The following is a 17313-nucleotide window of genomic DNA, read 5'->3' as shown; positions in this document are numbered from 1 at the left end:
AACCAGAAGAAAACACTCTACTGTTCCTCCAAGACGGAGGCCTACAGACAAAAGGTAGGGTGTGACCAGAGGCGTGGCCAATCCACACAGGCCCAGGTCCTCACCGCAGCATGAAGGCCCCGCAGAACTCCTGCCGGCTGGTCCCGTTTCCTCAGACTTCCAGCACTATGTCTAGCCTGGGGAGGGGGACATTCAAACAGGGATTCCTTTTTTCTGATATAATTTTGAAAACTATCAAAAAGCAGAACCCAGGCTCATTTTAGGAGAATTCAGTTTCCAACACGTACAAGTGAAGGAAGAGACATTTCCTTAACGTGACAAAGGTGCGTCTGCCTGCAATCACGCAGACCAGCCGGCCTGCTGCTGTGGCCACAACAATGCTGCTTCCCGCCACCAAACTGACGATTATTGCAACCTAACAAATCACATTAACATCCTTTTGTATAAATGAGCTGGTATTAACTGAAGTAATATTGATATTTTGGTGCAAATTACACTTTCAGATTAAAAACAGAAGAAAATTTCATCAAAAGTCAACTTATTCAAATGAACTACAGCCCAGCGTGCATCTTCCTCACGAAAGGCACAGCTAAACAGTTGTTTATGACGTGCCATTCGAAACTGAACTGCTGCTGTTCACGTAAATTATACACATTTCAGAACACATATACAGTTATCGGCTGCCATATTATTAGTGTCACTCAAGTAAAAGTGTTTGACTTTATTCAAATCCAGCTTACCATCTGCAAGTCTGTTTTCAGATAACAATTATTTTTTTCTCATCTTAGAAATTCCTAGCTCACTTCAAGCAAGGCTGAATTATTAAAAAACCAGTTTTGTATCTAATCTTTAACCACTTTATATAGTTTAAGACAATGAGACAAGAGCTTGAGACCAACCTGGGCAACATGATGAAACCTCGTCTCTACTAAAAATACACAAATTAGGCCGGGTGCAGTGGCTCACGCCTGTAATCCCAGCACTTTGGGAGGCCGAGAAGGGTGGATCACGAGGTCAAGAGATCAAGACCATCCTGGCTAACACGGTGAAACCCCGTGTTATTTTGTATTAAAAATAGAAAAAAATTAGCTGAGCGTGGTGGCAGGCGCCTGTAGTCCCAGCTACTCGGGAGGCTGAGGCAGAAGAATGGCGTAAACCTGGGAGGCAGAGCTTGCAGTGAGCCGAGATCGTGCCACTGCACTCCAGCCTGGGCGACAGAGCAAGACTCCGCCTCAAAAAAAAAAAGAAAAAAAAAATACACAAATTAGCCGGGCGTGGTGGCAGGTGCCTGTAATTCCAGCTGCTCAAGAGGCTGAGGCATGAGAATTGCTTGAACCTGGGAGGCGGAGGTTGCAGTGAGCCAAGATTGCACCACTGCACTCCAGCCTGGGCGATGGAGCAAGATTACGTCTCAAAAAAATAAATAAACAAAAATACTGAAGAAAAAATAAGTCAAAGGTTTGTGATTTCATTTTACATTATTAAAAAAAAAAAATTTATTTTTTGAGACAGGCTCTCACCCTGTGGCCCAGGATGAAGAGCCGGGGCACGATCACAGCTCACTGCAGCCTTGAACTCCTGAGCTCAAGAGATCCTTGCGGGTCTGCCTCCCCAAGCACTGGGACTACAGTGCGAGCCACCCCCCTGCATATTTTATTCAACAGTATGAAAAGCAGCATCTAAAGAACAGGTGTTGTTCGCAGTAGTGATCGTGTGGCTGCTTTAAATTATCACGTAATTTCGAAACCAAATCTCAGCAGTATCACTTCAGTGCACGTATCTGTCCTGCCGTCGTGCTTCTACTGATTAGAATTACAGCACAGAACAGACTCTGACTTCCTAGAGGTGGGGTCTCCGCATCATTCTGCTCTAGGTGGTGCTGGCCCGTTCACTGACTGGCCCACAGCAATCCCACAGGCCAGGTTCCACCACGCTCTTCTCAGAAGGGTCCAGGAGCTTTGTCAACTGGCCGGAGAGTTGAAATTAATTAAGTCAAATGAAGAAGTAAGAGTACCACCAAAGGACTAAGCCCTGGTGTTACGGAAAGAGACCTGTTCCCAGTCCCTGGGATCACCGCAGTGGTGAGAGTGGCTGTCGGCTGGGCCTGAGCGGCTCCAGGGTAGGAGGCTTCGCAGGAGCAAGTGGGCAGCGGGTGGGATCAGCTATGCCTTCGCCACAGATGGAAGGAAGCAGAGCTTCCGGGGGGCACGTGCCATGCTCAGGGCCCTTCTGGACCCTGCCCTAGGCACCCCCTCATTTGGCTGTTTTGAGCCTTTAAAATAAACTGGTATTGCTGAGTGAAATGGTTTCCAGAGTTTCGTGAACTGATTCAGCAGATTATCAAAACTGCAGAAGTCTGTGTGTGCGGATCCCCAACACTGTGGCCAAGCTGGACGGTGAGGTGGCCTGGGGGTCCGAGATGAGGGCAGCCTGGTGGGACTGAGCCCCTAGACTCAAGGCCTGATGCCAACCGTGGGTCGTCAGCGTCAGAAACAAACTGAACTGCAGACACCTGCCGGCCTCGAAGAGCTAGAGAAGCAGTGTTGGAAAGACACCTCGTATTAAAAACCCAACCAGCCTGCAACAGGAAGCCTTTCTAAAGACCAGAAACAACATCACCACGAGGACGCCTTCTTAACAACAGAAGACACCGTCACCAGAACACGATGGGAGGTGACATCATCACCAGGACGCCTTCCTAACGACAGATGACATCGTCACCAGGACACGATGGGAGGTGACATCATCACCAGGATGCCTTCCTAATGACAGGAGATGACATCATCACCAGGACGCCTTCCTAATGACGGGAGGTGACATCATCACCAGGACATGATGAGAGGTGACAGCATCACCAGGACGCCTTCCTAACGACAGGAGATGACATCGTCACCAGGACACAATGGGAGGTGACATCATCACCAGAACACCTTCCTAATGACGGGAGGTGACATCACCACCAGGACACGATGGGAGGTGACAGCATCACCAGGACACCCTAATGACGGGAGGTGACAGCATCACCAGGACACAATGGGAGGTGACATCATCACCAGGATGCCCTCCTAATGACGGCAGGTGACATCATCACCAGGACACAATGGGAGGTGACATCATCACCAGGACACAATGGGAGGTGACATCATCACCAGGATGCCCTCCTAATGACGGGAGGTGACAGCATCACCAGGACACGATGGGAGGTGACATCATCACCAGGACGCCTTCCTGATGATGGGAGGTGACAGCATCACCAGGACACAATGGGAGGTGACATCATCACCAGGACGCCCTCCTAATGACGGGAGGTGACAGTATCACCAGGACACGATGGGAGGTGACAGCATCACCAGGATGCCCTCCTAATGACGGGAGGTGACAGCATCACTAGGACACGATGGGAGGTGACATCATCACCAGGACGCCTTCCTGATGATGGGAGGTGACAGCATCACAAGGACACGATGGGAGGTGACATCATCACCAGGATGCCCTCCTAATGACGGGACGTGACAGCATCATCAGGATGCCTTCCTAATGATGGGAGGTGACATCATCACCAGGACACGATGGGAGGTGACATCATCACCAGGACGCCCTAATGACGGGAGGTGACAGCATCACCAGGACATGATGGGAGGTGACATCGTCACCAGGATGCCTTCCTGATGACGGGAGGTGACAGTATCACCAGGACATGATGGGAGGTGACATCATCACCAGGATGCCTTCCTAATGATGGGAGGTGACATCATCACCAGGACGCCTTTCTAACAACGGGAGGTGACATCATCACCAGGATGCCTTCCTATTCATCGGGGATGACATCATCTCTGTGGCTGGGGATCCTCTTCCCTGTCATCAGAATGGAGGACCTCAGATTCATCCCAAACCCTCCATCCCCCAGGTCCCAGAGCGTCGCCAGGCTGCCGCACAGGAGGCCACCTGCACCGGCCCAGCTGCCCACAGCCACCCTGTACCTGCCCACCTCCCAGTCACCCGACCTGACTCCTCTTAGCAACACTCCCCACCATGACCTCAAGGGCCGTGAAATCAGCCGAGAGAGGCACACGCTGCTCTCCAGAATCATAAAAGACAAAACACAATCTATGACAGAAAACCGGGAAGGAACCAGAGTGCGTTTCCAGAGGGAGTGGCCTCTCCCGAAGGCTGGCTGGGCTCTGCCGTGGTGCCTGGCAGGGCCTCCTCACCTGTCCACCCAGGCTCGGGAGCTGCCGCCCACTGTGCGAAGGCCACGCTCTGGCCACCCCTGCTCCTGATCTGGGAGGGCCGTGCACTCCAGGCCTCAGCGTCCCCACGCAGGGACAGTGCTGGATCCTGCAAAGGCTCGAAAAGGACATCAAGCCGTACCTCTCCATCTCCCCATTAACCGTGAGCACCCGTCTCCCTCTAGCAGCCTGCATTCTGTACCCTCAGATCACAGGATCTGAGGTGTTGTGACCTGTCAAAGGGCTTCCAGGGGCAAACGCACACCAGGTCTTGGTGGGTGCTCCTTGCCTGGGTCAAGTTTAATTGAGTTAAACTTTTGGTTGAATTTCAAAGCAACAACCACGGTACAAACAAAGACTTCTCACTTAAATCTCTAAGAATGTCCTACAGCCATTTACATGGGGTCTGCAGGGGCCACAACCTTAGGCTGAGGACTGATCTCGGGTCCACGCGGGCAAACAGGCACAGAGGCCAAGTGCTCAGGAAGCATCCCTCGGGGCCTGCAATCTCCCCTCTCCAGGGCAGCACAGATCCCAGCTTCCAACGCCTTCCAGTCCAATCAAGTTTCCCTTCCTCACGGTGCTGTTTACCAACCACCACTGCCACCACCCCTGCATCTACTCTGTGTGGAAACGAAGAGGGCAGCCCGGGGTTGGCAGAGCAGCAAACGTGGAGCCGGCAGAGAGCAGATGGTGAGGCGAGTGGAACAGGGGGCTCAGAACCAGCCCTCCTCTGCTCGTTCTCTGCTGAGTGTTCCCAGGACCGAATGCTCTGCGGCGCGGCCACAGGTGTGCACATGTGGGTGCCTGGACAACATCTGAGAAGCTGATCGTGGGGGTTTTGTTTTAGTTTTGGGACCCAAGACAGGAGAGAAAAACAAAAGGACCCGAGAGTGCAAGCGGGGGCGGCGTTCCCACGAGGTGGAAGCGGGAGTCTGCAGCCTCCACCCCACAACAGACTGGAGCAGCAAGCTTGAAGAGCCCTCACTAGCTGGGGGCAGCAGCTGGGTCGCCATGTACCTGAAGGAAGAGGGCTCCTGGCGGATGGGTAGGGAGCTGGAGGGCGCTGGGGGCCCCCGGGCGCCTGTCCTGATGAGCTTCCCCGTGTTGGAGTCGTAGATCCGAACCTCGGGGCCAGGCTGGGCCTTGGGAAGAACCGGCATTGGGTGGAACAAGGCGGTAGGTGGCACACCCTCCTGGTCTGGAAAGGCCGCAAGGCTGTTCTCCCTGTCGGAGGAAGAGAACAAGGGCCATGAGCAGGGCGTCCGGGTGATGCGGGGCAGGCACACAGGGACACCCAGTGGGCACTGCCCAGGCACATGAACCAACAGCTGTCCAGCAAGGGAACGCCTGGCACGGACCTGCCGGGTACAGCGAGGACCTACCTCTGTGCCTTGGTGTGATCGTCCCTGAGTGGGAAGAGCTGCTCCTCCACCTTGTCCCAGCGCTCCAGGCAGCTCCACAGCCAGTCAGGGTTGACCACGTGCAGGTGTCCGCACTCCTGTGCCTGCAGCACCTTCTCTGTGCCTGCGGGAGACCCAGCTGCGTCAGGCTGTCCCGGCCAGCACTGGAGGCTCAGGGCCCACATCCGGCTGCACCCACCAGGGCCCTCACCCGACTGCACCCCTCCAGGGCTCAGGGCCCTCACCCAGCTGGACCCTACCAGGGCTCAGGGCCCTCACTCAGCTGCACCCCACCAGGGCCCTCAACCAACTGCACCCCTCCAGGGCTCAGGGCCCTCACCCGGCTGCACCCCACCAAGGCCCTCACTTGGCTGCACCCCTCCAGGACTCAGGGCCTTCACCCAGCTGTACCCCACCAGGGCTCAGGGCCCTCACTCGGCTGCACCCCACCAGGACCCTCACCCGGCTGTACCCACCAGGGCTCAGGGCCCTCACCCGGCTGCACCCCACCAAGGCCCTCACTCGGCTGCACCCCTCCAGGACTCAGGCCTTCACCCAGCTGTACCCCACCAGGGCTCAGGGCCCTCACTCGGCTGCACCCCACCAGGGCCCTCACCCAGCTGCACCCCACCAGGGCCCAGGGCCCTCACCCGGCTGCACCCCACCAGGACTCAGGGCCCTCACCCGGCTGTACCCACCAGGGCTCAGGGCCCTCACCCAGCTGTACCCACCAGGACTCAGGGCCTTCACCCAGCTGTACCCCACTAGGGTTCAGGGCCCTCACTCGGCTGCACCCCACCAGGGCTGCCCACTGCAGGTTCCCATCTCCCAGGCCAGGATAAGCAGCCATAGTGGGGAAGGGGTGGATCTCAGATGGGGAGCCGGGCACAGTGGGTGACGTGAGTGGCAGGAGGACCTCTCTTAGCATGTGTTCAGGCAAGCACCTCAGCAGTGAGGCCACAAACACAGAAGCAAAAAGGAAATGTGAGCACAATTCGGGGGGAAGGAAGGAAAGCGAGAGAAGGGCCAGGAGCTTGGGCACTCACGGGACAGCGCAGGCGGGCACCTAATGGGCCAAGGAGGACCCCGGCCTGGCCCAGCTCCATGCTCAGGAGAGAAGGGTCAGGAGCTGGGCAGACACGCGGCAGGGCAGACGGGCACCTGAGGGGCTAAGGAGGACCCCGGCCTGGCCCAGCTCCAGGCTCAGGAGAGAAGGGTCTGACTGCCCATGGGAGGCCAGGGCTTGGCTTTCTCCTGGGATCAAGGGTCTCGCTGGGCTCCACGGAAGGCCTGCCTCTGCCCTGCAGCTAGCACCTGGCTATTTCACACTGAGATGGAACCTTCCATTTACCCTTGATTCAAATGCTTTACTGAGCACATGTGTGTCCAACGCCACATGATACGTGCCAGAGCCGTGGCCTCAAATAAGACCACACCTGCTGTCAGGGAGCGTGCATGGACAGGGATGAGCTCACCCCACAAGGCTATCCTGAGCCCCAGAGGCGGGGCCACCCATTGAGAAGCCCTCTCAGGAAGCACCGCCAAGACAGGAAGCAGATTGGAGAAGCAGAACCTGAAGTGGTTCAGGGAATCTTAATTCGGGGAAAATCCAGGTGCTTATGGGAGCATTTTCACAGAATAACTAGAATAACGAGGTATTTGGGTTTTTTAAGCACTGGGGTGTAAGTCTTCCTTCAAGATTCACCTATTGCTGAAAGGTTCTGTTTTATTCGGCAGAAGTTTCAACATGTCAGAGCAACCTGCCCCGTCTGGGACAGGTTTCACTATCGGGAGACAGCAGGCCTGTCCTCTGCTCTCCCAGCCACAATGTGTTCCTCTGTGCACGTTTCAGCTGAAACCCTGCATTTAGTTTTTTAACTCGGAGGGTCCGTCAACCTTTTACCTGCGAACTGAGCGCCCCGCCTCCTGTTCCTGCCTCAAATTTCTCCACTACGCCCCTATCGCTGATTCCCTGTTCTCCAACCCGGCCATGGCTTACTCCAGGGAGAAGGCTGAACTTTCTACACCGCACACGAGTAACTCTCACCACCGAACGGTGTGCGCGATGACTGCAGTCCGAAAGCATGAACGTGCCCAAACTCTAATTTCACCCAATGTCATGATCTATTCTTAAAAGATGGTGATTCTGGGAAATGTTTCTGAAAATTGAAAGTGAGATAAACAGCAATGCCAACTCTAAGGAGTGCCTGCAAGGAGCCTGCAGGCCTGACCACGCCCAGGGCACAGGGAGGCAGCACTCACCAGCTCGCGCGGCGATCAGGTGCGTGGCCCTGTCAGGGGCGTCGGGGCTCAGCACCAGCCGAGTGAGGATCTTCGCTCCCAGCGCCGTGGCGTGGTAATGCTCCCGCGTCTTCTCTATCGGGAAGTTTGTCGGGTGTAACCCACTGAAAATTATGGCCACGTCTGCCAGCACCTTGCTCTTGAGCTCCGGCACGATCTTGCGGATGTCCGGCGCCTCCTCGATCTCCTTGTTGAGGTAGCGGTCGTACTTGGCATAGTAGTCGGTGTGTACACGGACCAGGATCTCCTCCAGGTAGATAAGGTGGTCATCCTCGTCCGTGTCCTCCTCCTCCTCCTCCTCCACGCTCTGGTCCAGGGACTCGCCCGCAGTGACCCCCGACAGCTCGCTGTTCTGTGACTCGGTCTCTGCCTCCTTCCTGTCGGCACAGCCGTTGCCCAGGCCGCAGAGGCCATCCCGCTCGCCCTCCTCCTGCCCCCCAAGCTCGGGCCCCTTGTCCGGGGCATGCGCGCCAGGCTCGGCCTCTCCGGGGAGACTCGGTGCTGCAGGCTGCCCCGGCTCCAGGGAACTGCCCTGTGCCAGCACCCCGGCTCCCTCTGGAGCGGCCTTTGGCTTCTGCCGGCCTCTTTTCCCCTCGCTTTCGCCATCAGAGGTGGAGGAGGAGGACTTCGTGCCCTCGGACTCACTGCTGCTCTCGCTGTCGCTGGATAAGTCGAAGTCCAGGTCAGTGCCCATGGCACCCTGGGCAGGCCGCGGTCCCGGTGCCACCCGGCCATCCCGCGCACAGGATCCCTGGGGCTCAGGAGCGCCTGCCAGCTCTCGGCTGCTGGTGGAGGCCTGGGCAGGGGGCCAGATGTCCCTCTCATCCGGCTTCCCGGGGCGGGGTGAGTCCCGTGGGGTGGCGGCCTCGCTGCCGTTCAGCTCCCGTGCAGGCTTCTCCAGGCCGTTGCTGGGCTCCACTCCAAGGGCCTGCGTTCCCCGCTCGGGGTCTCTCACGGGCGGAGCTTGCTCTGAGACCTCAGTGCCTCGAGAAGAATGATTTACTAAATATGCATGCAAAAGGAAAAGTTACCACAATTTAGCATGAAACATTAAATAACGTTCCAAGTTAAAGCAGCACCCTTCTCCACGGCTGTGAAGTCTGTCACCCTCTAGACCAGGCCTTGGCAACCTTGCTGTGAAGAGCCGGACAGGGTGAGCACCCCTTACCCAAAGTGTGTGGGACCAGGGACATTTTGGATATTGAATTTTTTTCCGAGTTTGGAGTGTTTGCGTTAAACTTACCACCAGCTGAACATCCCAAATCCGAAAAATCCAAAATACCCTAATGAGTATTTCCTTTAAGCACCATGTGGGCACTCAAAAAGCTTTGGATTTGGGGGAGGAGGGATCCTCCACCAGTAAGGACAACTAGAGGTTTCTGGGCTGCAGACCTGGCGCTACCGTGGCCGTTAGCCCCTGACGACCTGGCACCACCGTGGCCGTAGGTCCCTGACGAGCTGGCGCCACCGTGGCCGTAGGTCCCTGACGAGCTGGCGCCACCGTGGCCATGGTTTCCCAAGCCACGGTCTGGAGGAAGTCAGCAACTCCACACCGACCCCACCCATCTGGTGAAAGTCTCTACCTTCTACAGGAATGCCCCCAGTTTCACCCTCTCCTGGTCTTAACCTCCAAGTTCCATTTTAGTGACTATAGCAGTAAATGTGTGCCTCAAAATATTTTTAAAAAAACTAAAGATAAAAAACACTTAACTTTTCGTAGGGTGGACGTCAGCTGCATACCTGCCTGACACTGCTCTCTGGGGCCCCAGCCAGCACCCGGCCTGACCACTGCGCAAGGGGAACGGTTCTTCCTCGCAGAGCCACCGCCCCCACATTTGCTCTCTCTACAGAATGCCATGGCCCAATACGCAGGGGTGTGTTTAAGGAAAACTGGGATGAAGGGAGTTATTCAGGTGTGTTAGGTTAAAGAGCATCCTCTAGTTTTTATTCAACTGGGAAAATGCTTAAGTGAGGGCCTTTTTAAAGCCCAAATCGAAACAACATAATATCCTGTTTTTCAGTACTATATAAATGAATCCAATAATCTCTACTGAAACACAAATAAAAAAACAAAGAGTATCTTGAATTTATAGCAGTCAAAATAGAGATAAGAAATAAGAGGAGCTAAACAATAAGCAAATGTGAATTCTTTAGAGAATCAGGAAGGAGGTTACCTACCTTTCTTTCTCGTCTGAGATTCTCGGGACCCAGGGGGCGCATTCATATCACCCGTGCCCTGGAAGTATACATATTTCTTCACAGTTATCAGATTGGGGGCAAACTTCCAGACATCTTCTCGATCATCAATAATGCAAACCATTGAGTCTCCACAAGGAAAGAGATTTCTACAAGTGAAAATGCATAATTTACAAAAAATAATAATGACAAGTTGTAGTCATTCATCTTGCCAAGCATAACAGTTTAAGATTCGAATCCACATGTAACCAGCAGACAGCAGGTTAATCAGAAACGGACACCAACCGCCCCGAAGCCCTTTCTGTTTGGGTCGCGTTTAAACCTCAGTAACATCTTCTGCGCTGTTTCCGATTCTCCTTCAGGCAGGAGTTCCCAAACTGTTTCTTCAAGCGCCAGAGTCACTATTTGAGGCACTAGGGGACACAGGGACGAAACCCAACTCCGACCGTGTGGGCGTGGCCGTGTTCCAACAAAACTTCATGTACAGACAAGGCTGGGGAGCCTGAAGGCCAGAATTTGCTGACTCTGTAAACAGACCGGGCTAGGCGCCGTGTGGCTAATGCCTGTAATTCCAGCACTTTGGGAGGTCTTGGCGGGAGGGTCTCTTGAGCCTAGGAGTCTGACACCAGCCTGGGCAACATAGTAAGACCCCGTCTCTACAAAACATACAAAAGTTAGCCAGGTGTGGTGGTGTGCACCCGTAGTCCCGGCTACTCAGAAGGCTGAAGTGGGAGGATAGCTTGAGCCCAGAAGTCAAGACTGTGGTGAGCTGAGACTGCACTACTGCACCTAAGCCTGGGCGACCAAGCCAGACCGTCTCAAAAACAAAGAAACAAAAACCAGACCCATTGCTGATGCAGAATTTCTAAGTGGACCTCCAGCTACCTTCGTGCAAACCACAGTGCCCACCACTAGGGCCTATCCTGGGCGTGTCCCCATTCGATCCTATCATTCTGCCTTTGGGTGACTTTTCCCCTTAACACATCACTAACAGCACCTCTCATTCTCTTTTGCCCTGATTAATCTACTCACTCTGGAGCTAACTAGCAAAAAGGAAGTTTCTGAAGTAAATACTTTCAGATTCTCTTCTCAGTTAACGTCAGCATGCATAGGTCTCTCAGTCTGTGGGGACTCCCTAAATGTAAAAACCGAAGCGCTGGGAGGAGGGTGGGCACCGTGACCCAGGAAGCGGCTGAAGCTGAGGCTGTGACCGCCAGGGCTCCTCGGGAAAACAAGCCACACCTGACGTAGTGTTGCACCAGCAAGGACGGACTTCCGGGTGGAAATGGGGAAATTCCTCGAATACAGTGGGCAAGAAACGTCAAAGCATATAAAAGAATATTAAAAAGTCTTTGAGGAGGGGCGGGGAGGGGCCTGCCCTGTCAAAAAAGCTCAGAGGAGCTGACAGGAAGGGGCTCTGGAGCTGATGGAAAGGAAGAAATGGCAAAAGGCAAAAATATGGGCATAATAGTCAAGTGACTTAGGATCTTATAAATTATTAGTAGGATTAACACAAGCAAGCTCCTAAGAAAATTATCAACCTCAGATGCTGATGCTGATGTCAAGAACTGCCCCTAAACCAGCAGCCCCACAGAGCTGCTGAGCTTGTGAGTGGGGTGGGGTTATCAACATTCCTCTGCCCACTGGGGTCCTTTCAGCTGCCACCTCCCTGATGCCATCCCGTCCCTACGCCTGCCCTCCTGGGTTCTGGGCCCAAAAGTCCAGTCCCTGAGTTCCCCAGGAGCCCTGGCCATTCGCTGGATACTCAGAGGCAAAAGTGCCAAATCCTTCACAGCTGGCTACTGTGGGGACGCACACTTGCCTCCTGCCTCTCCAACCACAAATCTTGATGCCAGGTCTTCGCATAGGAATGAAAATTTGGAGGTAAAGGGACTAGAATGATCACATATGCCAGGGTTGGTTAAGCAAACAGATGCACAACGTCAGGTGGCGGGCTGACATCGAATCGGTGCCGTCTGACAGAGATGAGGCAGAGAGGATGACAGATACACAATGTCAGGTGATGGGCTGACATCGAATCGGTGCCATCTGACAGAGATGAGGCGGAGAGGATGACAGTCCCCGCCTCCACAGACACAAAAGCCCAACTCAAGGGCAGTTCCAGGGCAGGACAGGGCTGTCGGGATGGGGCAGAGCCTGGACTGGGGGGCCTGCACAAGCACCAGGGCTCAGGCACCTGGGAGACAGTGGGAGTACAGGTTAGAAAGAACTTTCTAAGTACTCTGAAGCTACCAAGGAAAACTGGAAAGGGGACGTTAAATTCCTAAAAAACATCAATACAGAAATACTGCTCTAGGCTGGGTACAGTGGCTCACGCCTGTAATCCCAACACTTTGGGAGGCTGAGGCGGGAGGATCACGAGGTCAGGAGATCGAGACCATCCTGGCTAACACAGTGAAACCACCGTCTGTACTAAAAATACAAAAAAAAAAAAAAAAAAAAAAATTGCTGGGCGAGGTGGCGGGCGCCTGTAGTCCTAGCTACTCAGGATGCTGAGGCAGGAAAATGGCGTGAACTCGGGAAGCAGAGCTTGCAGTGAGCCGAGATCACGCCACTGCACTCCAGCCCAGGCGACAGAGCGAGACTCCGTCTCAAAAAAAAAAAAAAGAAAAAGAAAAAGAAATACTGCTCTAAATCTCAAGATGCGATTTTTGAAATGGGAAATGAACAGCGAGAGGTCTTTGTGAGGAGCGCGGCCGGGTACATACCTAAGGTTTCCCGTTTTAGAAAATGGGTCAATACATTCATCCCTTGATAATATTCGGTGAGAAAAAAGCTTCTTCTCGGGGTCTAAAAAGCCTTCGAAAAGAAAACAGGACAAAGATTACATACCTGAGACACGTTTCGGTCACACGGCACATGGTGAAGCCTTGAATGTTTTTTTTACAGTGGCAGACACACAACATGATGAATTGGCACCAAACACTTCATCCCTTTTGAGGTAAGACATGGCTCATGTGGGGCTTCTTTTCTCTTATGTGAACTTATTTCTCAAACACAAACCATGTTGATAAGTGTTTATAATTCTATTAACGTGAAAAATTTGTAATATCTTACTGAAGTGCCTATCTAAACCAGATGGATATGAAAATCATGGAAGGCACTTGCGTAAGTAAAACAGGTAAGTCATCATTCGATCTCAAGACACTCTGCATGTGGTTCTTCACGTGACGGAGTCTGGACACTAAGCTGAAATTACTCTGCGTCACCTCGGATATGATCTTTCCTAACCCCAGGCGGGCGGCCCACCGCTCTCATCTGTAATGGTTAGTGGAGGAAAGGTTATCAAGGAAGCTTGCTTCTCCCAAGTTACTTTAGTAGAATTATACAAACTCACATGCTGTGTTGTAGAAATACACAGAAAGGCTGGTTATTTCTCCCTATTATACACGTTTTAACGCTGGTAATTTAGGCAACATCGAGGAAGGCTGCCTGACAGAGAAGACTGGGAAGGAAGGACATCCGTGACACCACCCTGACCAGCTAGTGCAGAAGGTGCTTCCACAGCGAAGAATCCGCTTGGGCTACATTTGACACTTGCGCTTTATATGGCATCTGTTAATTACAAGTCTAGTTTAATTTTTTAACAGTAATTTTCTAAAGAGCTTCACATGCTTGATGCTCGGTTTCAATTCCTTAAAGACAGTAAAACCAAGCTATCTGCAAACACCCCTTCTTCGCTTCAGGAAGCACCGCTGTCACAATAAACAAATCAGGCAGAGGTTTCTTAGGATCACCTCCGCTCTGGGTTTTTTGATCTATACATTTATCTTCTGAACTTTAAGCCTATGTATTATCTTCCTAAGTTTGCAAAGTCTTCAATTTACAGTAAAGTGCCCATATTTTTAAATAAAGATAATTTAAAAATAAGTTATCTCTGGCTAATTTACAAGAACCACAGAATACATAGTAAACGTATTTCAGTTTGTAGAAGTAGGGGTACTAAACAAAAACAAAACAGGCTTTTCAGGTAATTTATTCCATTGGTAAAATATGTTGGAGGCATCAAGTTCAATGTCGATTTAATTTCACCAGCCATTTAAAACATTCTGGAGAGAAAAAGCTACAGTTAATTATGAAGCCTCGAAAAGAAATGTTTCAGCTACTCACCGTACAAGTGGCTGAAGCCATAAATTTGGACGCACCTCAAGAGATAGGTATTCCATGGCACCTAGATAATGTGTTTAAGGGTACTTATTCATTTAACATTTACTGAGTTTAACATTACTTGGAATTTTGCTAGGAATATAAGGTACAGGAATGAATACAACATAATTATGACTCTCCCAAGAGGCTGAAATCGTAAGAAAACTGAACACATTAACACACAACCTCTATCTGGCATGACACGTGCAGGTGCCATGGAACAAAAAAGGGGGACTGGACTGCAGAAGAGTGAGCTGGTCCAGAGTCAGGAGCTGGGACTGTGGTCTCGTCATGGCACGCAGGTCCCCTGCATAACTGTTAGTTATGCATGAAGCAAAGGAGGTAGACGAGACATCTCAAAAGCACTGTGAACCCAAACTCTGACCACACAGCCCACATTCTCTTAAGACTTAAGCCTCACTGGAACACCTGGCTCCACATCTCCGCGTGGCACACGGGGTCCACTTCCAGATCCGAACGCACCCCGAACGCCTGGCTCCATGTGCCCACGTGGCACACGGGGTCCACTTCCGGGATGTGAACGCGCCCTGACTGCACTCCACATAATCACTATTGTTTTCACGCTGGCTTTTTAGATCAACTACTCCCTGCGCCCATCCCTACTGGGCTCAACCTCTGCACCACCACCTGAGATCACAAACGCGAGAAAAACATTCGCTGTTTTCAATACATGTTAAAACATATGCATTACAATTAAAACAGAAGAGCTGCTCTGTGCACCACCTCAGTTACCCTGCAGCCCCACGGCACTATGTACAATGCACTGTGGGATCCGTAAGATCTTCTGGGAAGATGGACCTGCTTCCTGGCTGAAGCATCACCACCTCCAGACGTTTCAAATGCAGCACTGCCAGGAGCTTTCCGTTCCCTGATATCACTGGTTTGTTAGTGTTTCATTAACCAAAAGATACTTGGATTTAAAGGAGAAATAAATGCAATTGTTTCTTACTACATGTAAATTCTAGATGATCACTGAGGCCACGAAGTCGCTAAATCTGAAGTCTGTTAATAGAATTATTAGCGTCTCTACAATCAGATAAAAGACACGCATCCTAAACTCTTAACATCTCTGTCCTAGTCATACTGAAAGCACGCATGCTATCAACACAGTCACTTTCAAAATGAAAAGCATCAAAAGTGGATGCTCAGCAACCACCTCAGGCTTCAGTCCGGACCTCACTTTCTCACTTGTAGAAAAGCTGACCCAGGTCATCTCTACAGATCCCGCCAGGCGCGATGAAGCAAAGCTCGGCCTTCCTGAACCACAGCCTGGACGCGGTCTTCCTCCCGCGTTGCTGGGCTCGAGGACCCGTGTTCTGTTGAGAATCTCTGCATCCATGTTCAAAGGGATACTGGTCTGCAGTTTTCTTGTGATGTCTTTGTCTGGTTTTGGCCGACATCCCTTGAACACACTGGAATACTGGAACTTTAGCATAGAAAGCAGAGCTTGAAACGGAGAAGGCACCAGATGGCCCGGTGACACTCAGTAAACCTAGCTGGTCTCACTGCAGGAGGACCCGCGCTCGAGGCCCTCCACAGCCAAGCGGCCACCAGCAGGCTCCTTGCTCTGCCGTCTAAGCAGCTCAGCGGCCTGCGGATGTCTGCACGGATGTTCTGCTGAATCTGCGAGCAGCTACCAGGCTCCCTCCAGCTTTCAGGCTGATAAAGAAAACATGGCATTCTCGTCACCTGCTTCATCTCTCACCACACGAGGCCTCATGAATGTGGAATCAGATCGTGGTGACCCACGCCCTGCCTGTTGGTGTGACAGGTGGCAAGGGTGTGGCCCGGCTAAAACCTGGGACCCCTCTGCTTTTAGCCCAAACCCCTCCAGCCAAGCATTTAAACAGACCCGAGCCTTCCACATGCTCTTCCTCACTGGGGCTTGTGTGCTCTGACCAGCAAACATCGATGCACCTCAGGAAAGGATAAGCAAGACGTGTGAAATAGCGAATCTAAAGAACCCCAGCTTTAGAGAGAGACCTGGAGAAGGAAGCCTCAAATGAGAAACATTTGCATGGGCACCAGATCAACGTATGGAAGACAGGACAGGAAAAGAAGAAACATCACCGGCATCCTGGACTCAGACGTGCAGGTCACCGGGCTGTGCCTGCTGGTGTGCACCTTGTGTGGGAGGCGGGAGGCAAACCCGTCACCCTCCCAGGGAGCAGGCCATGCAGCGCGCAGTCCTCACACTCCTGGGGGTCAGGAACCACTCCCTCACTGAACAATCCTGGTTTTAGGAACTCACCCAGAAGATCCAGTCCACAGAGGAGGGAAAAAAATCTTACATAAAATGATGAAGATTTGTAACAACATGATGGATAAATTCTTAGTGATGAAATCGTATGTGAAAAGAACAGTATGTAAACTTGTGCATATATTAAGACAAACTAGGCAAAATTATACACACGAAAAAACAGAACAGGGACAGCCACGGATATGATGACCATGAGGAATAAATGAGGAATAATTTTCCGGTTTTTAGTCTCTCCCTGACATTTGTTACTGTGAGTGACGCCCCGCTCAGCTGTCTGGTTTGAGTGAGTGTCACTGTCCCTGCGGTTTGTGTGACTTACGGGTTGGCCCCTGGGAGGTGCCTGGCACTGGCTGCAAGGCACAATCCGGGGCTGGAACACACGGGGATCTGGGGGTCTAATTCCACACAGTGGGCAGCTTAGTCAGCCTGGGCTGCTCTAAAGAAACTCCATAGCGTGGGTGACTCAGGAACAGACGTCCCTTCCTCACAGTTCTGGAGGCAGGCGTCCGACCACGGTGCCAGCGATTCAGCTACAGGTCAGTGGGCGCCAGCTTGCTGCATCTCCCGCAGCTCCCAGAACCCACCTGGGTAAGGGCCCTGATTCCATTCATGAGGATGGAGTCCTCATGACCTCACCACCTCCCACGCACCTCCTAACACCCTCGCCCTGGGACTGGGTTTTAACATATGGACTTGGGGGCTGTAAAACCCTGAGATCATAGCAGGCATCATTTCT

At 52.4% G+C, this 17313-nt stretch overlaps 1 protein-coding gene across 6 annotated transcripts in view; it reads right to left on the bottom strand.

Moving 5' to 3' along the window:
• Positions 1 to 17313, bottom strand: part of CTDP1 (CTD phosphatase subunit 1) — a 76572-nt gene that overhangs the window by 32120 nt on the left and 27139 nt on the right. For 4 of the 6 annotated variants that reach the window (XM_024236055.3, XM_024236053.3, XM_024236054.3 and 1 more), the window contains 5 exons: positions 12859 to 12949; positions 10112 to 10278; positions 7895 to 8935; positions 5615 to 5756; positions 5250 to 5456 (listed from right to left, as the gene is read on the bottom strand). In XM_024236055.3, the coding sequence (XP_024091823.3) occupies positions 5250 to 5456; positions 5615 to 5756; positions 7895 to 8935; positions 10112 to 10278; positions 12859 to 12949 (1648 nt within the window). The remainder of the gene's footprint in view (positions 1 to 5249; positions 5457 to 5614; positions 5757 to 7894; positions 8936 to 10111; positions 10279 to 12858; positions 12950 to 17313) is intronic. The other 2 variants (XM_054538128.2, XM_063716972.1) reach the window with 1 other exon arrangement.

Source organism: Pongo abelii, chromosome 17, assembly GCF_028885655.2.
Source record: "Pongo abelii isolate AG06213 chromosome 17, NHGRI_mPonAbe1-v2.0_pri, whole genome shotgun sequence".
Taxonomy (NCBI): Eukaryota; Metazoa; Chordata; class Mammalia; order Primates; family Hominidae; genus Pongo; species Pongo abelii.
Note: the sequence above shows the minus strand (reverse complement) of the source record. Positions and strands in the feature narration are given on the sequence as shown.